The sequence below is a fragment of the Emydura macquarii genome, unplaced genomic scaffold (assembly GCF_026122565.2).
Source record: "Emydura macquarii macquarii isolate MOO-44397 ecotype Brisbane River unplaced genomic scaffold, CSIRO-AGI_Emac_v2 contig_3603, whole genome shotgun sequence".
In the NCBI taxonomy this organism is placed as follows: Eukaryota; Metazoa; Chordata; order Testudines; family Chelidae; genus Emydura; species Emydura macquarii.
This window is the reverse complement of record NW_027133740.1, coordinates 1,578,452-1,604,679: the sequence shown is the minus strand read 5'-3', so window position 1 is coordinate 1,604,679 and position 26,228 is coordinate 1,578,452. Positions and strand designations below refer to the sequence as shown.

The window sequence follows — 26,228 nt, the reverse complement described above, 5'->3', positions numbered from 1 at the left end:
ATTTAGTGTTAAAATTCATTCTTTATTTTATATTCTTAAAGTTGTAATGTTAGTCTTAGCTTATAGCTCTTAGCTTTAAAGCAGCTCTTATTCCACTCAACTCCAACTAGAGAAATTAGACATCTCTTTCAACCAAGTCCAGGAAGGGTGTGAGTATACTAGTTTAAAGCATATCATAAATATATCTATCAAATAAGTCTTTACCTTTAAGATTGTATTAATCCATTATCAATTTAATTATTCATTTTATTTTCTCTATATCAGTGATTTGTTTATTATTTTGTGTTATTTTAATAAATTTACAAAATTATACAAATACTGGTTATCACTGAAATTTTTCCTGTGTTGTACCCGGTGTCCTTATAAAACTCACCTAAAGCCTGATTTAGAACACAAACCCCATAATCCTTTAATTAAAGCAATTGGCAAACCTCTTACCCTCTTCAATAAATTAATAACTATAAAATCAGGCTACAATATACAAAATGAGATGTCAGCATTTCTGTCCTCATTCTATTCTGCTTTCTTAAATACAGTATTCTTTTGTGGCTTTTCAGGAAACAGTCTTTAAACAATCTAAATATTAAACAGCCTGCCTTTGTGTCGCTTATAGCTATATATTTTCTTATGCCATAGTTGCTCACTGTTCTTCTAAAATCTTATTCATTTTAGGGTGATACTGATCCTAACTAAAAAATACAAACTTGTGCTGGAGACTTCTTGCATATATCAAAATAAATATTTTAATATTTTGCCCAGTGCCTTCCTTCTTGGCAGGTCTTATTCTAGCAATAATATATCTAGGTACCAGTCTACAAAGAACACCCTTCGAACACATAACTGTTTTTGAATGCAACATTTTTTTGGGAGGGTGTGGTCTGGTGATGAGAAAACAGTAAAAGCAATTTATAGGCACAGGATATTGTGAGAAGCCTAATTTCTTTCTACTCAGATAGTTTAAAATTTTTAAAATGTATAGAGCTTTGAGATCTTACAGCTATCCTTACCTCTTACCCAATGTACAAAAACTCCTGAAACACTAGGAATTGCAAATCCATTTGCAGTGACAGAAACACACTAAGAACAAATCTGTAATTGAGAAACATCTGCTGAAAGGTGCTACTTTTGTGGGGGATGGGATAAAAGTATACTAGTTAGTATACCTCATTATTGTGAGATGAATAGGCGTGAACTCACCTTCAGTTAACATAATTGTAAGGATAGGCCCCACCTATGACAAAAGGGGTGAACCAACACTGGAATTTTTGGCTGAGTATTGTTTTGGGCAGCTATGTGTGTGGAAAGAGAAATCACAGAAATAGAAAACAGACCAGAACAATGGGGGGAGAGGCAAGAAAACCAAGCAGCAGCCTGTAAGCACAGTGTGACCCTCTGAAGAAGCTTGAAAGCTTGTCTCTTCCACCACCAAAAGCTGGTCCAAACAAATATAGTACCTTGCCCACCTAGTGTCCTAATATAGGTTGACTTACAGCCACCACAATAATTACTGCAGTGCTGATGTTCACACTACCCTCCTTGGGTCAGTGGAGTGCATCCTCACCAGGAACACTTTTGTGGGCCTAAGAGGGGCAGTGTGGGGAGCTGAGAGACAGGGCTCCTGGTGGAAAGCAGGCATGGGGGGGGGAGATGGGGCAGCTGGACCACCACTCTCCGTTCCATGCCGGGAGCCAGTTCCGGGCTTCTCTCCATGCCATTCCCCACTGGGAGCTTCTTGTTGCTGGGGAGTGGGATCCAGCTGTCCCGCTTCTTCCCTCCCCTCCCTCTGCCTGCTGCCCTGTGAAATTGACAAGGCTGCTCCATTCCTGGCAGGGAGTGGATGGAGAAACCACCCACAGCGTCTCCCCTTCCAGCTCACAGCCAGGAGCCCAGGTCCAGCCACCAGCGGCTTTTCCCCCCACTACCATCTGGTTTTCTTGTCAATTTCAAAGCTCGGTGACAAGAATGAGAACTACCCATGTAAGGGAACGCAGTGTCTACATTGATGCTGCATCACCCTATCTATGCAAACATAAGCCCTACACCTCTCGTTGAGGTAGTTTTATTATGTCAACATACCAAGGGAGTTACATCAACTCTCTAGTGTAGACCAGCCCTAGTAGAAATCAGCTTTCTTCCTCCATCTTGCACACATTAGTTTGTGTAAGGTATGTGATTCATGAAGAGTTCTGTACTATTGAAAAATTCTCTTTAAGAACACTGAAGCATATGTGGGAAGATGCCAGGTTATCTTGGGGCTAGGAAATGAAATAGACAAAAAATGCTGTTCTCTGAAGTGGGCCTGACTCACTGTTTTTAACTAATCCTTGTAAAGCGTACCCAGATACTGCAATAGAGCTCTATAAATTCTAATACTACATCTTTCTGCTAAATAAACTTTGCTAGTATCCCTTTTATTCAGTTTTTGCCAGCAGTCTGAAAGTCTACCGTGTATGTACACTGACTGATAGGAGGATTTTTGTGTTAGAAAGCGGGGGGACATTGTTTAGGCCCTAGTAAAGGTAAACCTCACAAAGGACACACCAAAGGTAATCTCTCTGATAGCAACAGTAAATATACTATGTAATCCAACGAGGCAAAGTGCTATCTCTTCGGGATAGCACTAATGTGCTCCTATAAAAGCATAAGGAATTAATAGAATTATTTCCTTCTTAGTTTCTTCCAAATATTAACTCATTTGGGAACTTGTTTCCTTCCAAAGTAACTATTTTACTTTTCATGATTATGGCATTCTCAATTATCACAAAAACTTCCTTGATATATCTTGATTACACAGCAAATTTTGTAACTCCTTTCATCCCATTGCATCCTAGAGTACTTTTTAAACAAAATATAATATTTTTGTATCCTTTTTATCTTCAGCTGGCATTTTTAGCCATATATGCATGGCAACACTCCCCCCACCCCATATTGAAATTGCATGGAAAACTATAGTTACCATAGGAAGAACACAGCTAGTCTAACTGGAGTTCAAGCAAGATGTAGATGCCAGTGCCCCTATATTTAGAAAAAGGGCCATTGGATCTCTAATGGCCACAAGCAGTCAAGATTTTGATTTCACATTATCAGTCTGGGCATCTCCAGCAGCTGAACTCTTCCTAGCCATATATCCAATGCTGTGTAGAATGATTGGTTATTTCGCTTTTGTCCTCTAGAACCAATCTCTTGGTGCCTTTTGTAGGCTAGGCATTCTAAGGCTTTCCACAAAGTAACAAGTTAGCAGTAGTGTAGTAACACCTAACCCGTATCACTCTGGACAACTTAACTGGTTAACTCATTGGTATCAGAAAACAATTCTAGAGCATGATTCTGCCTTCACTGTGGACAAGACCTAACAATGTAGGCAGGGAATTGGAGGAGCATATCAGATAGATCATGCTGCTTTTCATTCTATCAGGGAGCTTGTCACCAACTGGGTCCCTTAATTTTAAAGATGGAAACCAATACATTTTCTCAATAGTGAATCAGCTTGGTTTTATTTTGTGGGTAGTGGGGAAGAAGTACAAACATTGCTCCTTTGGATTTGTTTGCACTTGTATGTTACAGAAATCAATGATATTGGTGGTTTGTCTTGTCAGGCATCTGGACCCAGACCACTAGTAGCTTAGAGTACAGTTGCTATCATGGGGATGCAGTGAGTCTGATTTTTAAACTTGGTTTGCAGCTGTAGCTTTGCTGGAAACTGCATCCCTATTGGATGCACTGGCTCCTCTCTTATGAGCACTAGGCTCCTCTCTTATAGGCTTTTCTAATCAGCCTATAGTACTGGTCACACACAATTATGCCTCCCAAGTACTTGATCGGTGAGGCTGATGGTACTTCCCTTCCATCATGGCTACTCTGTTATTTAGCCAGAGGAGATGACTGGCTCCAGTGTGTCCCCAGACCATATTGGTCAACATAACTCAAGACATGAATTCTGATCCATTACAGCACTGAGTTGCCCAATCATCTAAATTGAAGTTGATCTAATTTGTAGCAAGAAAATTCTACTAGCTTGAGGCCTAAACCTATGAACGAGAGAGAGGTAGCAAATACAAATGTGGGAGGGCCACGCACAAAATGAGTAAATCCAATCCCTCCACACTATACTTTCCGCCCTACTAGCATTTTAGGAGCTTAGTTATGGGACTTCTACCAGGGTGTTGCCATTGGGCTTTCATATGTGGCTCTGGTTAGTAGGCATCTGCAGCTTGAGCCCTGTTAGTTTTCTGAGAAGCTGTTTTGTCTCTCCAATTCTAGAGCTTCCTGACTGTTGGGAGGGAGGGATGGAACGGAAGGAGAAGCTTTTGCTATTCTACCACTTCCTTGCTCTTTTTTTTTTTTTTTTGGGGGGGGGGGGAGGGGAGTGACCTCCACCTTCCGTTAATGTTGGTTTTAAAACTTATCCCAGCAACAATATGAAATTGACTATGACAATTCCTTGTTGGCAAGTGGTTTCATCATCTCATTTCAGACCTAAGGAGTGGTGCTTCTTGGTAAACAGACTAAGCTGGCTGTCTGCAAAATTGATAACCTTTGAGCCAATAGCATTGCCTTATTTGAGTAATTGAGGGATATGGGCAAAGGGTTGGTTGTTTGTTGTTTAAAAAAAAAAAAAAATCAGCCTACATATTAATAGGGAAAGAATAGTTTTCTCATGAACTGGCAAAATTTTGTGCACCATACTGTAAGCTTGATAGGACAGAAAACAATTACAACTTTATAGAAACTACTTTTCCCCCCATGTCTCTCCCCCTCCCCCCCCAAAAGGCTCATTTAATATCTGGATTTCAATAATATTCCAGCATCTCATCTGTATTCTGCTTACCCACTGAAACAAGAGTAAGCTTTGCAATGGCATTCTGTTGTAGAGAGTTGCTGAGTTTTTAAACTCGGTGGAGGTGCATTGTGTAACTTATGTATCCAAAATAAAAAGGGTTTAAACTGATGCTATAAAAAAGTGCTGATTGTTTTATTTATCAGACTGCTCATACAGCTGTTTTGTTGTGCATCACTATCTGTAAGCCTTAGTTCTATCACCCAGTGCTACCATTTAGCAACCTTGCCAGAAACAGAATTGTACAGAATTTTGCTCTAGCCAAGAGGCAAGTGACTGTCTACACTGTGGTGTCTGTTTTTTGTCAGCTTGAAAGCTTAGTTGCAAAATACATGTATGTGTTTCAGGTAGTAACGCACGCTTGCAGCAGTAGAAATAATTAACTCAAGCGGATGTGTTTGTGATGTGGTTGGTTGGCAGTGAATCTTTCCTTTTTGAAATGTAGTCCTAAATAAATTAATTTTTCAAGGAATGAACAAGTTTACCCTGTGTTGGATGGCTAGGTATCAGTTCATTTATCTAATGGTTATCAAACAAATAAGGGCTGTGTGTGGTGAGGAACAAGAACTGCATACCTCCTAAGCCTCTGCTTTGTTTCTACCTTCTAACAAACACTGTTGGTTTTTTTTTTTTTTTTTTTTTTTTTGGGCTTCCTGTCATATAAACAAAAAAGGTCCTTCATGTGGTGATGGAGGGGGGGTGATGGCAAGCTAACTATGCTTTAAAACATTATCAAAGGAACAGAGGCATTTGATATCAGTGGCAACTGCTACAGGGCTTTCAAAATTTTCATCTGCAACTCTATCCCGTCTGGAGATGCATAACATTAAAACCTACATCTACAAAAATTATATTTTAAAATCTACGTCTACAAAAGCCACATCCAGATGTGAAAACGTGCTGCTTGACGAATCTTTCGGAGGAAGGGAGCGTGCTCTCAGAGGGAGCAACTGTCTAGACTACAGCTCCTCCCTTGGCCCTCAGGGGCCTGTTCGTGCCTCCTGGCAGGTTAGATGATGGGTTGCCAGGTGGCTGTGGCCTTGCCCTGTCGGTATTGCTGGCTGGCAGCTTGGGGAACCCTTCCCCCGCCCAAGGAGGCCTGGAGGGGGGACCGGAGGCTGAAGCGTGGCTGGCACGGGGTGGGGGCCGGCCAGGGGCCACCCTTCAGGGCTTCCCGACCCTGGCACAAGGAGGGCCCGGGGCCGAGCTGGCACCTGCTGCCCAGGTGGTACTGGCCAGAAACCTGCCTAGGCAGGCGGGCTGCAGCGGGGGGGGAGAGAGGAGGCGCTGCCACCTGCCCGGGCTGCTCCCTCAGGATGGGCCCCCAACATCCTCCCCTCCCCTCCCCCCCCACGGGTGCGTTCAGGACCCCCGGAAACGCGGCCCCCTGGGGTGCGGGAGGGGCGGTGGCGGCACCGGAAGCGGCGCCCCTTCGAGCCCCAAAAGCCCCCCCGCTGCCCCGTCCCAGGCCGAGCGGCGCTGAGGCAGCGGCGCTGAGGACAGAGTTTTCCACAGGACGGTGCCCGGGGCCGAGCACCTGGACCCGCCGGCAAGGGAAACCGCGGCACGAGCCGCCGCCTCAGGTCCGCGCCGGGCCGCCCTTTTCCCGCGCTCTGCCCCGGCTCCTGGCCCTGAGGGGAGAGGGGCTGCCCCGCCCCCATCGTGCAGAGAGAGAGGTGGGGGCTGCCCCGCCTCACTGGGGCCCTCTCCCCCCACACATCCCTTCCCCCCCCTCAGCCCTGGGAGCCTAGAGGGGTGCAAGGCTCGGGTGTGCCTCTGCCTGCCTTGGACCCAGAGCTGGTGGTGATGGTGGGGAGGGGAGGCCGTGTTAAGACCTACCAGAGGAGGCTTTGGGGTACCCCAGGTTCAGGAGTCGTTAGCACCCTCCCCTGATCGAGATTTAAAAAAAAAAAAACTATCTCTGCACCCAACCTTGCTGTCCGCCTGCCTGCAAAACCCTCTCTGGGTTCAGGCAGAAGCCTAAGGGCGCACCTTTACTCCTTAAATACCGGTGTTCTCTGCTCCCATTTACATGCAAACTGTCTAAAGACACACCCTTAGCAATCAAACCTCCCACCCCCAATCGTTGGTAGCCTAAAAGTCACATTTGTCTGAATCCTTTTTCCCTTCTGTTGTTGAGAACTCCCGTAAAATTACTGTCCCTGGAAGATTAGAGAGGGTATCTTCCCCTGCCCTCCATCCCCACGTTTACTTGGCATATTGGACAGTACTTTTGACAGTAATTTTGCTGTCTTTCTTCCCCCCCCCCCCCCCCCCCATGTAATCAGTTTCCTTGTTGGTTACATGGATCTCTTAAAACAAGGAGAAGGTACATGGGGGTGGAGGTAGGAATGAGATCAGTACAGAGACTGGAATTGAGGTGTGTGGGTTTTTGTTTTTTAAATCTCTGGTGAATAGATTTCCAGTTGAGATGTCTCTCTTTAAGAACCCTAGATGTGTATCTTTTGCTTTCTCCAGTCTTTTCATTCTTACAACTGTTGTATGTAGGGGGTAGTTCTTGCTCTAGATGTACAATTAGTGGAGATCCACTTAATTGTTCTTTTTAGAAGTAAATTCTGAATCTGCCTATAATTGCTTTTAAGTTAATATAGTGCCTTACTAAAATTGTTTTTGTTTTTTTCCACCTTTGATAGATCTTCACCTCTCCTGAAGCAAAGGAGTATGTAAGAAAACATCTCTTTGGAAGTACACAGTTTATTTCAGCAAAATATGGTGCAGAGGAAAACATCTGCTCTGCAGGTGTTGTGCTTCAAACTCTTCTGCACTCTTTCATTCTTAGCAAAATGGCTCTTAAAAACAGATGATTTGTGAAATCCGTGCACTTAGCTGACATTACGAGGATACTGTACAAAAGGCAACATGCATTACAATGGACATCTCTTGTGACGGGGAGATTCTATGAATTCAAATGAAAACAAGAACGTCCTAAAAACACTGATCCTTAACTGGAACAAGTATTAAAGGGACTGCATCAGAATGTTTGTCAGTGCCAGGAAAGTCAGAAAATGCCAGTTTGTGCAGATACTTGCCACTTGCTTCATACTGTCTCTCATGATTTTCTGGGGACCACTTGATAATCATATTGTGAGCCATATGAAGTCCTATTCTTACAGATACCTCATAAACAGCTATAACTTTGTGAATGATAGCCTGTCTGTTAGCAGGGGCAATTTGGACAGAGTAGTAAGCTACCGATACTTGATCAACCACAAGGAGAAATGTCAACAGCAAGATGTCCTCCTTCTATTGTTTGTAAAAACTTCTCCAGAGAATCGACATCGGCGAGATGCAATTCGACAAACCTGGGGTAATGAAAAATATGTACATTCTCATCTTAATGCCAACATTAAAACCGTTTTTGCTTTAGGACGACCAACATCTCGTATGCAGAGAGCACAGATGCAAAGAAAACTTCTAATGGAAGACCGGAAATATAATGATTTGATCCAGCAAGATTTCTTGGATACTTTTCACAATCTTACCCTTAAGTTCCTTTTGCAGTTTGGATGGGTGAATGCATACTGTCCTCATGCCAAGTTCATTATGTCTGCAGATGATGATATTTTTATTCACATGCCAAATCTCGTGGCATATCTCCAAAGTCTAGTGGAAATTGGTGTTCAAGATATCTGGATTGGACGTGTCCATCGTGGAGCTCCTCCCGTGAGAGATAAGACTAGCAAATACTACGTTCCATATGAAATGTACCACTGGCCTTCTTATCCTGACTACACAGCTGGAGCCGCATATGTAATATCAAGTGATGTAGCAGCTAAAATATATGAGGCTTCACAGACCCTTAATACAAGTCTTTATATAGATGATGTTTTCATGGGTCTATGTGCCAATAAAATGGGAATTGTACCACAATATCATGCATTCTTTTCTGGGGAAGGAAAGGCTCCGTATCATCCCTGCATCTATAACAAAATGATAACCTCTCATGGACATGTAGAAGACCTTCATCACCTTTGGAAGCAGGCAACAGATCCAAAAGTCAAAAGCCTTTCCTCTAGATTTTTGGGTAGAATATACTGCAAAATAGTTAACATTATGCTTCTTTGCAAACTATACTATGAGGATACATATCCCTGTTCAGCTGCATTTTCCTAATACTTGAATATCTGCATAGAGATTCACTGAGCCAAAATGGAGTGACAACTTTTAACTGTTTATCCAAAATATGTCAAGTAAACATGAAAAGAGGTAAGATTGAAATGTGAATAGCTTTAGGTCCCAACTTATTCTGCTCAGGAACTTTACCAGAATAGCTCTGTATTGCTGTGCTAGTTTCCACATACTGCAGCCTATATTTTTACACTCCTTTTGAAGGGATTTAAGTATTGACTAGATATAATTATTAACGGACTTCATTTTTTTAGACGTTGAAAAGCCTGTGAAAAGTTATTGAACTTGGGAGTACAGAATTTGTCAATAAGCCTTGTTAATTGCACTCTTCCATTTGAAAACCAGAGTGTAAATTGAAGTACATCATTTCAAAGAAATGACTTGCAGTTGATGCTCCATTTAAACATACTTTTCCATAAATAGCACTTTCCAAACAAGAAGAAATCATATTTCTGGTACCATGAGTAGAAGGGTATATGGCAGTTTAAAAAATAAAAAAAAAAAAAAGTCTGGGTAAACCAATCAAACGTTCACCATTTCTGAATACAGTTCTGCAAAATCAGACTATAAAAATCAAAATCCACAAATGGTGCTACAGGTGAAAGTTTGCTACAACATTTTGTTCTCTTGAGTTTACCTAAACCCTGCACAGCATTAGTATGGGGAAAATAGTATTCACACTGTCCTTTTAACTGGTGTTTTCAAGTAATGCATGAGCTCTCTTTAGAACAGAAATTTATGGAAAGGCACATTAATAGTTTCTGCAACACTGCTTTAACAACAGCAAAATTTTAAAAATTAAGTAGACTAATATTTTTAATCTTAAAACACTTTCTGAAGTGGTATTTTTTAAACACTCCAAATGTTGATAAACTAAGAGCACATGTGTCGAGTATGGCCTTCCAGTTGTAGGCAAGTTAAAATTCTCCATTAAATAATTCAAGGAAGTCTGTCATAATGTAGTTAGTTCAAATTATTCAAAAAGTTGAAGTCAAATTTGTGCATACTTGAGCACTAAGAAGAATGTGTGGGTGGAGCTGGAAGTAAAGGCAGACGGCACAAAGAAGGGGTAGGATGGAAATATTGATAGTAACTTGTAAAGATAGAAAATTTAGTAGAAGAATTGAAAAGAATCCATTAAATTGTTCCCTCTAAACCTAATGGGTTTCAAGCACAGATCTTTGCCTTATGACCTTGTGAAATAGTCAGTGTCAAAATAGATTTGGTTAAAGAGAAAGATACAGGTTTTCTATTTCATATGAAACTCTTTAACATAAGCAACATAGCTAAGATTTCAGTTTACAAAGGCTAGAAGTAGATGCGATTAAGACCCTGAATACCTCCATTGCTTGTAATCTGGTGGGCCTATAACCATGTCAAATCTTTTTAAAGCACAGTTCTGGGAGAAGGACTCAACCATCTTTCTTGTTGCTAGTCTGGTTGTAACACTGTTTCCCTGTGGTTTGTGGACAGGTATTTGTTAGTAACTCTAGTAGCCAAAGCCATGGTAGCTGCTTGGATACTGTTAGGTGTGGGTGCAAGCGGTGTTTGTCTCTTGTTTTGAGAGCTGTTTGACATTTGGTACAGTTCCAGTGTGAAATAGGTCATAAAATCACTTCAGAATGCTTGAATTCAAATCCTCACTCAGTGGCATGGGAGTAGAAATACAAAACAAAGGCTGGAAATGACAATGAGTCTTCACTTTTAGTGGAGCTTTGGCATGTTCTAGGAGGTGGGCTTTTCAACTCCAAAAGCATTGCTACTTGCTTTCTAGGAGAATATCCACACTAGTCTTTTTTTTTTCCCTAAATTTCCCACCATTGACACCACAATGCTGTAGACAGCAAGAGAGCACTAAAGTAGGCCAGCCACCTGTATTTAACCCGTTTCCTCTTAACTTTGCTCAAATCAGGTCTAGATGATCTGCTAACTTAAAAAGGAGGCAGCTGTTTGCACCTTCTTGTTTAAGCTAGTGCTCACTCTACTGCAGCTATCTGTAGGACTGCACAATGGTAGCACATAGACATCTTCGGGCAAAAAGTCTAGTATCAACAAGATCCAGGAATAAACGTCTGTCAGCTGGTTATTGGAGCATGACTGATATTTGACTCTCTGCAAGCCACTCTCTTACTCTTCCAGCTGGAATAAGAGCCTGATGTCTACTAGAATGAGTGTTTCTCTAGAGTGAAGATGTAAGGAAACCACTGAACTGACCATAGTTGGACCAGGTCTTGACTACCCAGAGAAACTCACAAAACAAGGTTTGGTCTCCTACCAGCAACTCAAAAGTGATACTTTTAAAAATGAGAAATTACTCTTATCCCATCTTGCTGGATAATGTTATATAATTTTGCAACTCTAAAATGTTTACAGCAAGACAAATACAGTTAATCCATGTTTTTAATGAAAAAAGAGGTTGATTTACTGTACTCGGGGAAAACTAGTTTTGCTTAACCAATGTTGAAGGTAATAATGGCAAAATAACTAAAATATTACAAGTTATAGATTTAAATTCCTGAGAAATCTAAAAATACATCACATTGTGGAAAAACTTTTATAACTGGTAGGAAAATTTTTGATGGCACTAGCCACTCTGAATTGATTATAACCTGTGGCAGAAATAACACACTAGAAATCCCAGCTAGTGTAAAATAGTTAAAATGCAGTATGCATGTAGATGTATACCATTAAGGCCCTGATCCTGCAAGCAAATGTAAGTGCTTAACTTGACTCACATGAGTCAAGTCAAGCATATGCTTAAGTGTTTGCAGGATTGGGGCCTAAGTTAGTATCTATAACTTGCAACTTTATCTAAAAACTTAATTTGCCATTGGGTGAAAATATCAATGTCCCTTTTGACCATTGAAATGCTTTTGTTTACAGCAGGTCTGTTTTGTTAGAAATATTCCTTATCTTAAAAAGGACCTTGATGTTTGTTTTTGGTTTTGGTTTTTTTGCTGCAGTTTAAGAGGAAAAAGGTTTATAACTTTGAAGAAAATATGATGGCACTCCTTTTTCAAGGAATGGAGAAGCTAGAAAATTTCTTAATCTTTGGCTCTAAACATTGACTTAATTTGTACTGATTGGTTTAGGGAAAAATTATTTTTGGAGAGATGCGCGTGTCAGTGCTCCAATGCAGGGCTGTCGTGTTTTATTTTCACAATTAAAACATGCACCGGCCTGAATGGTCACTTCTCAATTACCAGTTTTGACATTGTTGCACAAAATGTTTAATGCTGAAATTGTTTATCTGTTTGTAGGTTTGCATCAAGTTTCCTTTGATATTACTAATTTTATACAAAGAATTAAATATTTATTCTTGAAACTTTTTGCTCTATGACAAATGACAATTGTTTTGTAAAACTTCTTTCCATTTTGAATAAACAGGGTTTGTGTATTTTTTAAACTGGTAAACTTTTTTGCATTTTTCCAATTTGCACTTCTAGTACCTGACATCCTCTGCTTTGGTGCTTAAAATTGAATTCAGAATACACTGTTTACTTCCTCCTTGAGAGAGAGGACTTGAACCTTACTTTAGTACGTGGTGGGTTTTGTTTTTGTTTTTTCTTTTCTCTGTTTAATATGTCAACCTTTTTAACTTCTCCTCTTGGTTTATCATCTTTCTTATGGAACACTAAAGAATCCTTTTGCTCACCCCGGAGTCCCATGTTGCATTCACCACCTTCTATTGGAGGATTCTGTTGGAGACTCCCTTAATGATCCACTGATAACAGGCTTTGTGGTTTTTTTTTTTGTTTTTTTTTTTTTTAACTGGCAAGAGGGATTACTGTTTGGTTTACAATGTGTTTCTCTCCCTAGGATCTGAAAGCTCCTCCCAATAAAATTAACAACTTTTTCTACAACTTCCTTTTACGGTGCTCATCATATAGTTGCTTTATTTTAAAGCCAGGCAGCGAGCTTTACTAAGAGAAGAAGAAATTAATTTTAGTATTTGGAAGAAGACTGTTGTTCCTCCCAAATGGAATTATTTTATGCTTCAGTGATCTAGATGTGGGTTCTTCAGCTCTAGGAGCAGTGCTATTTGCTTTCTAAGAAAATGTCTGTGCTAGCCTTAGTGGAAACAGGTAGAGCTAAAGACCAGTATTGCTGCCGGCTTTCAAAAGTGGTATCCCTCTCAATACTAGGAACAAAATTAAGTTAGTTTTGAAAATTCTTTCAAAATTGCCGTTCATGGAACTAGTTTAGAGCATCCACGCTACTGCTCTGTTAACTAATCTCTGCTGCACTAATCTATCAAATCTATGTTCAAGACTACTGCTTGTCTCTAGAGGATTGAAGACCTCTATTACAGTTTTAAGAGATGCTGACAATTTTTTAAGTCACTATCTTTTAAAAAAATCATTTTTATTTGATAAAACACTAAGATCTTCAAAGGTATTTAGGCACTTAACTCCCATTGAATTCAGTGGAAGTTAGGATCTTAAATACCTTTTTGAGGATCTGGGCCTGTGTCCTGAACTTAAAAAAAACCCAAACAAACAAAAACTTCATTTTTTTCTAATCCACCCGTTGATTATTATAAGGCTCTTTTAATTTGACACACTTTCTTCCTTGCTAACTGACTATATACTGGGAAACTGGCAGTGTATTTGACAGTATTTTGTATATAAAGTAAACTGAATGAAAAGAAAATCATTTTTCTAACTTCAACTTTAGGTGTTATAAATAACAATAGTAAAGGCAAAATTCATCCAGAAACATCGCTCTTCAAGATGAATCTCTCACATTCACCATAGGCAACTTTGTCATATTACAGTCTTAAATCTCCATTATTTATGGATTGGATTTGCAAATCTGGCCTGGAGGGGAGAGAATCATTGAGAAAACTTAATCTCTTTTAAAGTTCTGACTCATGTGCCCATCTCCAAGGGGAAAAGCATCTGACTATGGGATATGAACGTGGAAATGTCATCCGTTAGTACAGGTTCATTTCATTTCACAGGTTTATCATTTCAAATAAACAACCCAAATTTTTAAAATCTGCTGCCTTTATAATAGTGTGGGTGTTAGGGGGCCCCCCCTCAGTTCTTGGTTCACTGACAGAAGCCGAAGTCCAGAGTCCTGCAGCAGGCAATACAATGGGTTTACTGAGATAATCCAGTAAGCATCAATTCCAATTCTTCACACCAGTAATTTTTTCTTCCCCCTACTTTCTGGTTGACCTCAGTTTTTATAGGGTATCTTAACCAATCATTTAAAAAAAAAATTACAAGATAATTCTTTAACCAATCCTAACATTGTAACATAATTCTCTAACCAGTCATACCCCACCAGCTTAACCGATTACAATTAGTTATGCAACAGACAGAAACCATCGAAGAATCAGACAGAATTTATCAGAAAAGTGGGTATGGTAATGACCAAACAATATGAAGTCTAGATTCTACAACCCCAACTGTTGACAAGTGTTTAAAAACCAGACAGAATGCTATCAAACAAAGTTTTCTTTAAACATTCTAGGATCTTTTCTTTAGCCGGAGGCATTAGACTTGATTGCCACCTTAACAGCCTGGTTGCCTTATTTTAATGTAATTTGTTTTGGAATGTGTGGATGACTGCACACTTCCCAGTTTATGGCTGCCTCTGCTGCTTGTTTTTGCTTAACCAAAGTACAAGGCCTCAGACTGTCACAGTGAGAGGCGGCCTGTGATTGACAGGCAACCTGTGACTTTTGTTTCTATACCCTGTAACAAGCTAAGTGATAAGAATATACTTTAGAAATCATAGGCCTTTACAGGCAGGCCTAAATATCTATATTCTAACAATGGGTTCCAAGAACAGCGCATCTTCAGCACCTGCAATGCTATGTAAATAGAAATCTAGGCTTTATTTCCTATGCTCTATTGTAAAAATGTTGTATTGAATAGTGGTATTTTTAACAGAAATGACCATGTGAGGTAATAAATAAAAGTGCCCACACACAGTAGAGAGGATTAAAAAATGCATAGGGAATATAAACCAGACTGTCTCCAATAAAGCTTCAATCCAGCACATCCACTTAGTGGTTCACAAGCAAACATACTAAAATTACTTCTCAGGTTAAATGTTTACTTTTTACTTTTTTTTAAAAAAATCTCTCACAAATCTAGGTTAATTGCAATGAAAACTATAAACCCATTAGCCAATTTTCTATGAAGATTTAGCTTATATGGACAATGAAATGTCAACGAGACTACACCAAGAAGAAGGGGGAGGAGGGCTGAGGGGACAGCAGCATCATGTGCACTAAAAAACAAAATGCCCACATACCTTTCGCATTTCCTGATCACACACAATCTTCTCTTGCTAAGTAGTTCTTTAAACCCAAGCTATTTCAAGATGTTTATGTATAAACTTGTCGATGAATATGCAAAGCTCATTCTTAGTTATGGCCTCAAGTATCATTTTATATAAACAATATTCCTAATTTTAAATTTAATTGATTCAAATGTAAAATATACCCTCCCTCATGCCATGTTTTGATGACTTTTCTTGGTCAGAATTCCAAATGTTCTTTAATATGGTGAGTATCTCTGAGTGACTCTGACTCTCATAATGAGTGATCAATCTAGTCTTGAAGAAAATAAATTTCGTGTGGTCATGTGCTTTTGAGGGAAGTATTATCACTGAATAAAAAAAATACTACCTTCCATTACGGCAAAAGGAAAACGGTAGTTCCTGTCACTAACAACACTCTTCTGCATTCTTACCTCCTCCTACTGGAAAGATTCTCCTCGCTTTCACTCATCACCAGGACTCTGCTGGATCCACCTTGACTGGCTTCATGCATCACTTCAATCTGAATTAAAAATAAACGCATTTTAAAAACTGAATAGTTGTAATTTGCTGACTGAAGACTCACCTTTCAGTTGCTTTAAAAAAAAAAAAAAAAAAAAGGCAACAAAGGCAGAATTTGACCCTATGTATTTTAGTAAAGCAAGTGGCAACTTCTATATTTAATTCAACTTTTTTACTCCAATAATTAACTTATAATGTGGGTTTAAAAAAACAAAACAAAAAACGTCTTGCATTTTCAAGAATATTTTACGACCATATGTATTATTCCTTTTGGCTATGAATTGTTTCATTTATCCTATTGTGAAGAAAATTACTCCAGATACCAGAGACATCCTTGGCTTCTTGTAAGGTTTTTTATAAAAATCTTCATTCTTAGCTCATAACATGAGATAAATGTTATATAGGGAGTAACTCTTTGTACTTATCTGACTTGAATAGGAATATCACAAACTTAATTCAGTATTTTATGGATGCTTAGCATGTTATTAAGCATGGTGTTTTTTTGTGTGTGTTTTTTTTTTTTGGTCTTGCCCAAATGATGATGTGTCTTAAGCTAAACTGCATTCAGTTGTCTTCAGACTTCAAACTTTATATACAGTGCAGAACAGTGCATTCCAGAGTATTGAGGGGTTTTCTTGTTCTCTCTCTCAAACTTTTAGAATCGGTTTGTCATTCTTTTGATGATGATGCTTTTTCACAGGCTTTTAACATCTTAGATTTATAAAATAGGAAAGGGTGGATATGCTTAAATTACCCAAGGGCTAAGCATTGCACTGTGAATGATCTTTCAATATATTAACACCCTGAAGTAAGTTTTATACAGTGTACATAAATATCAAAATGCTTTCTACTCAGCTACACGAATAGCCTGGTAATTTTCCCCTAGGCTTCAGTGGAAGTCTGGGATTCACTGTGCTTCTCTGGTTCTGAAGATCTGGGCCAAAACTTGCTTGCCTTAGGGCTGGTCTACATTACAGAGTACGGTTGACAAAAACTGTCTCTTGTCGACAAAACAGGGGAGGTGTACCCACTGAAATGCTCCTTCCCTGATGTAACTCCCCTGCTATGTTGACATGATAAAACCACCTCAATGAGGGGTGTAGAGCTTATGTGGGTGTAGTTAGAGCGACACAGTGTCAGTGTAGACACTGCGTTCCTTACATCGGCTGTTGGCTCTCCCCACTGGAGAGCTGAGGGGCTGGACCCTGCTCCTGGAGGGGAGCAGCGAGCCGAGAAGCCCTGGGCTGTGGGGAGAAGGAAGGGGGAGTGAGAAGCCGGGGCAGCTAGATCCTGCTCCTTGGGGGAAAGAAGCCTTGGCTGGCTTCGCCCAGCTCACAGCAGGGAACAAGGAGGATGCAGAGGTGTGTGGGGGAGCCTGTTGGGAGCCTGTGGGGCAGCTGGGCTCCCGACAGGGAGCTGCCAGTAGAGGTGAGAGACCAGGCTCTCAGCTCCCCACACTGCTCCTCTTAGGCCATTGGAAGCACTCCTGGTGAAGATGCACACCGCCGACCCAAGGAAGGTAGTGTGGGCATCCACCAACGCAGTGATTAATGTGATGGCTGAAAGTTAACCTAACATAGACTGACTTGTCTTTGTAGTGTGGACAAGGCCTTATTCTCAAAAGTAATCTGCCTTGATTTCAGTGGGACTACTCATAAGAGCAGAATTTGCTCCTTCAGTAGTGTCTTCCATGAAATCCATTCTCGTAATTAATCTCCTAAACTGCAGCTCAGTCATGGAGCTGCTGAGCCCCCTCATTTCCCTCTAAAGAACAGTATCTTGTATGATCAGATACTGGATTTTTTTATTTATTTATTTAGCCATAGCATGTAAACTGTACTTGGAGAGATTAACATAGCAGGCCCAGTTAAGCAAGCCACGGAGTGAGTTTTGGATATGGTCTCCCAGGAAGGCCTAGAATTATTTACACATTAATTACTGATACTTCTTGCTTGCTTGCTTTCTGTTAAGTGCCTCACTCCATTTTGGTTTATGGTGGTTAATTATTTGATTGGACATTGAGGTAGCTAGATTAAGCGCCAAAGCTGCTCTTTAAGCAACCACAATCAGAAACTTGCTTTTTCATGTGTAAGCAGAGCAGCCACATGATTATTCAGAACTGATTAATCTCAAGGGAAGTATCTATTTAAAGCAAGCTCGTTTGATTCTTTTTGCAATAGTTCTCTCTTCGGTAAGAAGTCAAAAGGCAAATGTTGAGGCAATGTTGTTGCAGGTGGCTCTACCTGTATATGTTACAGAACTTTTCAAACAGGTCAAGGAATGCATCAAGTCTTTGGGAAGAATAGGTGTTTACATTTGGAAATGGGACTGAACCACAAATTTTGGATGCAGAGCTAAACGTCCCTCAAGTTTCTGAGGAGGGTGAAGACCCATCTCTGATTTATATCTAATATGTGTAGGTTTTTATTCCACACTCTTCACCCTAGCGTCAGAATATCTCATATCAGAGAGTTTCAAGGAGAGTCAGCTTTTGTGTGTATGTGGGTGGGATGGAGATGCATGGCAGGAAAGTTATGTTAAAGTGTTCTACTGTTGTTTTTGAAAACAATGATGGTCTGTCTTGTTTGTAACTCAAACCAATGGTCATTTAAACTTGAGCTGCTAACACAATCGTGGATGATAGTGTAGACACTCCATAAACCTTTGTTCCTGGCTGTGTCGGTACTAGGGTGAACTATGACCAGGAACAAATGTTTGTCCTGGAACATATATTTGTGACGTGTCCATACTACCATTTACAGTTGGTAGTGGGGTTAACTTGAGTTACACCATCACCAAAATCTCTAGTCTAGATGGGTCAGGGTAGATTGCTAATTTAAGAGGAATGAGCCCATCTAGGTGTTTGTTGAAAGGTCATCAGGTCTCAGTTGCAGAGGAGTGCTCATAGAGAAACTCCCAGAGAACCACAGGCCCCGAGGAGGTGGAGGACTGCAACTCCCTGAAACCAAGGGGAGATGCTTTATTTCAAGTTTATTTGGCTTTAATAAAGAAGCACCCCAGCAGGGGAATTTTATTGTACACCCCTTGGGACTCTGGGGTTCTTAAGGGCCCATGAAAGAAGGGTAGCTGCAGTGCTGCACTCTACCAGCAGGGAGTGCTATGGCACAGGTACACTATGTTAGAATGGGGGACAGGCAGCGTGGGGGGCGGGGGGGAGAGAAAAGGGAATGTCAGGATATTGTCATGTGAGCCGGTTTTTTTAAATATTTTTAAAAGCACAAAATTGCCTTTGACTCCTTTTATAGGTCCCAGCAGTAAATTCCATCGTCAGGAGCTAGCTGTAAAATGTACATAGAGCTTTAACAATAATAGAATGAAACTCAGTCCCTGTCTTGAAAAGCTACCTTACCAACTAACTGAGATGGGACAACTCAGGACAGCAGTTCTGGTAAGGGAGTCTTCTGGAAGACCACTAAAGGAAAAGTTTGGGAAGACATGGGTGTTAAGGAGCCACTCCCCAAGATGGGACAATGTACCTGGCAGATAAGAAGTGAGATGTCTTATGGATATAGAGGATCATAGGAGAGGGCATGCAGTTGAGGGGGGGGAAGGGGCTGGAGAAAACAGATGAGTATCAGCAGAGTAATAAGTAATGATACTTTAGATGGAGCTATGAAGGAAACTTTTCCCTTTGCTTAATATCCAGCTTTTAAAATTCTGTCTGGTGTCCCTGTGACTGGTCAGGCGTGGGGGAAAGCTCATTGATACAAATGAACTCACTAATGATGCCTTTCACCTTTGTGCAAGTGAGGCCATAGGGATGAGTCATGCTTTTGCTTGCCAACTAATGTTTTTTTTGGGGGGGGGAAACAGGAACTAATCCAACAAACAAACCCCATGAGCATGAATCATGCCATTTTCTAGGAGCATTTCAATAATGCAGCTGAATAACTACTATAGTAAGTGTCCAGGAAGAAGCTGCAGTTGTTTGTGGGTGCAGCCTGAAAGGAAGTTTTGGAATACGGTACATCCCGTAATCCGGTCTGAGAAAAGAATGGCTTTATTAAAAAAAAGTCACCGTTAGAATGACTTTCAGGAGTTAAGTCATTTTCCTCTAGTTACAAAACAGCGTGCTACTGTGTCACCTCCCTTGCCTCACTAATAAACCTCTTTGTAGGGGGCTTTTTTTGGGAGGGATGTATACACGATCCAAAGTACAAAGAAACACTGCCCAATACGGATAAAGGGGACAACTGTGGTTGGACTCACATTTTAGGGGCCGTGCTCAAAACAAGATGACCACCACCAATAGCCCTCTCTCCACTGCTTTCTGAACCCTTGGTGTCCTGGTGCTCTCCTTCCCCCTACCCACCTCGATACGTTTTAGGCTGAGTCCAATTGTTAATGGAAAAGTAGATTAGGCAAAGAAGGTAAACATTAAATGTATTCATTTTATTACATTGCCTCCCCGTAGGCAGAGCTTTGTACAGCAGCTTTGGGCTAGGTGTGTACGGAGCTTACATTGGCAGTCAAAGAATTGAATTCATCTCCGTGTCATGTAAAATCTGGATAATGCCTACAGATGTTGTCTGGTTGTATGATGTCTTAGGACAAGGTAAAGAGAGCTGGTTGAACTCAGTACTAATGGAATCTGCTTCCAGCTACAATGACTGCAGAAAGGAGACGCCTTTCCAATGCATTTGGAGGGATGATGGTGGTTCTAGATTTCAGTTTGAACAGGTAAGTAAGAGAGGCCTGCTGCTGGGTTCAAGCGAGCTCTGACATTCTCTTAAATTCCAGCTGAGACATTTTAGCTGAGTTATTTATTCAATGAGCACCCACAAGTGTGCAAGGTACCAGAGAGACAAACTAAACAGCATCTCTGTGCCAAGCAAATTGCAATTTAAGCAGCAAAATGACACCGAGGGTCAACCAAGGGGAGTAGAAAGGTACTGTAGCGGAATGAGTCAGTGTTACAAGGCCATGATTAAGCAACCGATAGTGCACATCTCTGACACATTTTGTAAATTTGTAGATGTCTTTGCAGATGGAAGTATGTGGACATTGGCAACCTTATGAAATATGCTCATACTGGAGGCACAGGGTAAACTTGTAACTGCACATGAAACAAGCTGAGCAGACTACCTTACACTTGCATAGAGAGCTCATTTATCCAATCTCTAAAGAAATCATTGAAGTATGAACTGCAGACCACATTAAATTTTGGTTTAGATACGTTAACTGCATGTGACCAGGGGGTGGGGGAGGCTACCCCTCTTGGTCTGGATTATAGTAGTGTAATTTATTTGGCTCTGAAAGCATCAGCTATGAGGAAACCACAACTGCTGCAGGATGTAGCAGTATTCCTTCTGAGCAACCCGAGTTAGCAAATGAACCTCACTCCTGTACTCTACTGGCTCCCCAGAGACTATCACGATGAGTTTAAAGATCAGCTTCTAGGCTGCAAGGGGATCAGGGCCTGGATACAACAAGGACTCTCTCACTCTCTGGGACCTCAACCATTAGCTACAGTTCCACTTCTCAAACAGTGGAAATGTCTACTGCAAGGATGATGCTCCTGCATGCACAAGACAGCACTTCCTTGGAGGAGTGGCCCAGGCTTGTTGAACTTGCTCACTACAGCAACCAAGAACAACCACAAACCCCACTGTATGTGGGCCTGAAAGCAAAGTACACTTCCTTGATCTTGCATGCAACAGCAGGTATTGGATTAGTTTACTTCAAAGTAATGAGTAAATATCTCCCTTGGTGAAAGAAACTCCATCAGATATGTCTTATTGTTTAATTTTTTCTCTGGAAGGGGCTTGGATACCATGGTGATGAGTGTGATACAAGATCCTGAACTGAACAGCACACTGTTTTTGTGTGGTTAATTTTACTAAGGTGAAGTCAGATGAGAGTCCCACTTTAGACAAAAAGCTACTATACGACACCTGTAAGCAAAGAGAGACAAGGTGGATGAGGTAAAGTCTTTTACTGGCCCAACTTCTGTTGGTGAGAGAGACAAGCTTTTGAGCCACACAGGGCCCAACACAGCCACAACTACTCTGCGTACATGTTAGCTAATGCATTGTAATGTGGGAGGGGTATTCAAGATGCACTTACAATACATAAATGGCCAGGTATTTTCTTCCCAAAGGAAATTCAGCTTTCACTTGAATGTTTATGCTCATGTAATCCAGTGTGAAACTGATGTAGAACATATGGGAGTGGTGGAGGGTAGGTAGGGTATTTTTCAGATATTTTTAAGGAGTTTTTGTTGCACCATACAGTGATATCACCTTGCATTCTGTCACAGTAGAGACTGTTTTAAAAAAAACAAAGATGTTCCTACCTTAATTCCGCCTTTTGTCTTCTTAACACTTTTCTTTTTTGATAACTCCACCTCAGAAATGGACTTTGGTGGACATGGAATTTCTGCTGATCTCCTAGTGGTAGCTGAGGGAATCAATAGAAACTAATATCAGAAAACTTGTGCTATCATGCTTAAATCCTAGTTCCTATTGAAATCAATGGAAAAAGTTCCAATGACTTCCTATGGGGACAAAGCATTGGCCTTCAGTAAACTGGCTAGTGGCAGGTAGTTTAGCTTCCAGCATCATGAATAATAGAAGGAGGAATATATCAGAGCATTGTCTTCAGTGAGATGTTAATAACTGTAAAAGCATAAGAATAAAAACACCTGACTTAACTCTCCACCCACAACAGGACTGCTTGTCAGTTCTAGTTACCAGGGAATTCCGCACTATTTTAAGAGTTATTTTTGGCATGGAGGTGGATGGGAATCTTGTTCAATTGGGTACAATAGCATTGGTGCCAAAAAAAAGACCTGAAAGTGTCCATAACTTTCAAACCAAGTTTTCAGTGCATAGCAGTACAATTATTGGTTTTCTTTTGTACTCACAGTACCTAGACACCAGTGAATGACTGGATGCTGCCACAGCTGCTATGCCACGGGGAATGTAAAAACAAAACACACTTCTTTTTTTTTTTTTTAATGGGGTTGGGGGGAAAAAACTGTTAGTGGAATGGAGATTGCTAAATGCTCAGAGTCTGGTGTGCCTCCGAATCAAATTACTCGCTGTCTGCGTCCATGTTCCGGACGGGTTACAGAAAGCGCCATCAACTATGTGGTTGAAACCATACTAGTGAAAGCTGAGGACAGTTATTACTTGCATGGTTTCCTTGTTCAGTGTAGAAAAGGAATTTTTGTTTTTCATAACTGGGACAAAGCTATCCTGTAAGGAGTGTTTTCCCTGTACGATTTCAGCACATGGATGTGTCCTATGAATGTAATCATGGAGTGCTCAGCCAGTTGTGGAAATGCTCATGAACCTGAGAAGACTACAGTCTCACAAGAGGCTCCATTGTGTCAAGCGTCTTTAGTTTGGCTGACGGTGACTGAAGCCACCAATGAACCAATTGATGCTACTGGCAAATCATCAGCAGCAACTAGACTATGTATCCTTTGGCTGCCATCCAAAAGAAAATGTGTTAGCACATTCTGAGGGAAGGAGATCTGTAATACACATGGCTCCAGAATGCAGTTATTTCTGTTATTTAATAATAATATAACCAAACTAGACAAACAAGTAACTGAGCTGGCTCATAGCAAATGAAAGTGCATTTAAAAATGTAAGGTAAACATTAGTTACGTTTATCTTTGATCACCACATTGATATAGGCATGGTTATATATACTGTTAGAAATAAATCTGGACCCCAAATGAAATGGTTAAAGCAGGGCTATGTCAGGTGGCAAAGGACAAACTTGCTCCTATTCTAGTGTGCAGCCCTTTCATTGTTTGTTCTAGGGACACTTTCTAGTTAATTCACCTAAAGGCCATCAGAAAAAATAAAAGCCAATATTTTTTGGGGTGTATTCACTGATTTTGAGTCCCTCCATAGGTGGGTTCCCCAAAATAAAGCTAATTATGGATTTAGGTGTGGCTTGACATGAGTAATTAAACAAAGGGGAGGTCCCATTTCTTGGACAACAGGATTCGGGCAGTAACTTGATCAGTATGCCAAAAATGGAACATTTGTACTAAGATAAGTAAAGGGGTCCCCAAGCTAAAAGACAGAATGCCTGAGCTACCTAATATAAGAGGGAGAACGCCCAGGGAACCATTTCCTCCGAACAAGATAACAATGGACAAGAGAAGTCGGGGGCGTAAAGATGAGGTGAAGAATAAAGCTGAATATGCACAGCACAGGGACAGACTTTACAAGGAGTGGTTCTTGCAAAGTAACCAAGCCCCTCCCAAAACATGTGATGCAATGTGAATATAGGAAGGGGGTTTCTGTGTAACTGTGTAACTTTGGATATGTGGTAACCCTGTGACTTATGTCTGAGGCTGACCAACTCAGCATAGCATTGCTATATGCCAAACAAAGGAACCTGAGTGATGAGACAGGAGCTGAACTGAGTGGAAGAGGTCTCCGAGCCTACACTAACAACGTTCAGAGATGTTATGGACTCTCAGCTCTCACTGACACCTGCCTGTCCTTCTTGGTGGGAGTCAGGGAGGGCTGGTACTTGTGCCAGAAAGAAGCAGATAAGCCCGAATGGAGAAGGCACTGCATAATAGAATCAATAAAGAGAAGAACTGAAATGTCTCTCCTTTTTCATACATTCACAGAAATCAGGGTGACCCCACCCCAATTATGCACTCAGACAGAAGGATTGTGTCTATCCCAGAAATGTATCAAAACAAGAAGGATATTTCTTCTGTCTTTATGCGCTGCCTTCCCCTTAGCCAACTGCACAATCACTGCAGTTAGCAACAAAACTTGAGATGGCCTCTCTCTGAATCCTTCATTTCTCTTTGCAACTCCCCACCCTGCATCCTGTCCCAAATCACACAAGGAATTTGCAGGTGTACTTATGCATTTAATTATTGATACATGAAGATTTGACCAGAGACAGCTTCCTGCATAGAACAACTGAAGCCATTACCATGATGAGTGAGAATGACTACAAAACAACTTAGTTGTATGGGGTCCCATGAGTGAGTTGAACTCCATCCACTGATTGTTATTCAGTTCTCCAATAGCTCTTTATTATGAGGTATAGTGGGAATCTGATTTGTTTTTAAGTACCATTTCCAACTGCTTGGTAGAAAAAGACTTTTATATGGAAACAGCTGTTCCCTCTGGAAGGTGGTATAATTTCACTTAGAAAATGGTATAACTAATTTTTTTAGCAGGAGGAAACAATAGTTAGTAAAAAAATTAAATTCCCCTCAAAATTCTGAAAAGACGTCCGGAAAGGCTTTCATTCCTCACCCTCACCCCCTGGTTCAGGTGTTCACCTCCTCTTTTCTCTCACTTTATGCACTTTTCTTGCAGTAGAAAAGTACAGTGTGTGTGTATGTATGTGTGTTTTGTTAAAATTAAGCACATTTTGAAAAAAATAGTTGTCCAAAGTTTCACCAGAACCAAAACTTTTTTGTGAAAACCCTTGGGTTTGATCAAAAAGCCATTTTGTGTCCAAAAAAAGTTTCCTGGAAAAGCATTTCAACTAGCTCTGCTAAAATAGCCTCCCACCCTGCTCACACTGAACTATCTCCCTGAACCTGGGGTTTAGTCAGCTGGATTGCTCTGGAAGGCGGCTTGTTTTCTAAAGTTCTGCATGTTAAACATGCAAGAGCTGGGCTGAAAGGAGAGGAAACTGATGTGAAACATGAGAGCTTTGCCTAATGCAGCACTGTCAGCAATAGCAGCTACACTGAACTAATCATTGCTCTGAAGGCTAGAGAAGTGATGATAATACTCCTATAAAAGTCCTAGCTAATAACAAAATGCAGTCAGCCAGGAGGAAGGAAAATCAATTATTCCTTTGATGTCTTGACCATGACTTGAGGTTGAGGCTCCAGTTGGTTCAGGTACAAGTGCCTTGGATATTTAACTTAAAGATGAGTTCCTGAAAAACCTAAGCACAGCTTGGTCTATGACCCAGCAAATCCCCAGGATCAGTGTTTTAAGTCAGTAGTGGCTTTACCGGAACAGTTTGTATTTCAGATGATGTGAGTAAAGAGAAGCAAACAGAAGTAAGGAATCCACACCATCAACTCAAAACCAGCCCTCTGAGTTTCAGGGAGAGGTTTAGGTCCTGTATTCCATCTCCTGAGATGGATCCAAAATGGGAAGTGGTCTGTTTTCTGTCATGCAATAAAATGTGTTTTGAGCTAGGCAATGTCTTCTAGAGGTGGCTGCATGTCACTGATACCGTACGTGAATCGTTGGGGAAGAAATGAGCTATATGCATCTCAGCTGTTATTGTTATTAGTTAGTTCCAGTAATAGCAATATTTTTTACTCCAACTGTCAGATGAGGCTGTATGTTTCAGCCCCTTTCCTGACATAGTTATACTCTACAGCTCTTTATTGAAAGTTTTGCATCAGCTACTTGTTGCTATGTAAATATTAACCCAAAACACACCTACTAAAAAGAATGAGGAA

At 40.7% G+C, this 26,228-nt stretch overlaps 2 protein-coding genes across 2 annotated transcripts in view; one reads left to right on the top strand and one right to left on the bottom strand.

The window, feature by feature from the left end:
* Positions 1 to 11,946, top strand: part of B3GNT5 (UDP-GlcNAc:betaGal beta-1,3-N-acetylglucosaminyltransferase 5) — a 29,238-nt gene extending 17,292 nt beyond the window's left edge. The window contains exon 2 of the mRNA XM_067536598.1: positions 7,492 to 11,946. Within this exon, the coding sequence (XP_067392699.1) occupies positions 7,835 to 8,971 (1,137 nt within the window). The 5' untranslated portion in view covers positions 7,492 to 7,834 and the 3' untranslated portion in view covers positions 8,972 to 11,946. The remainder of the gene's footprint in view (positions 1 to 7,491) is intronic.
* MCF2L2 (MCF.2 cell line derived transforming sequence-like 2) overlaps positions 1 to 26,228 on the bottom strand; it is a 159,755-nt gene that overhangs the window by 99,905 nt on the left and 33,622 nt on the right. The window contains 3 exon segments of the mRNA XM_067536595.1: positions 1,382 to 1,401; positions 1,666 to 1,699; positions 23,295 to 23,300. Coding sequence (XP_067392696.1) covers positions 1,382 to 1,401; positions 1,666 to 1,699; positions 23,295 to 23,300 — 60 coding nt within the window.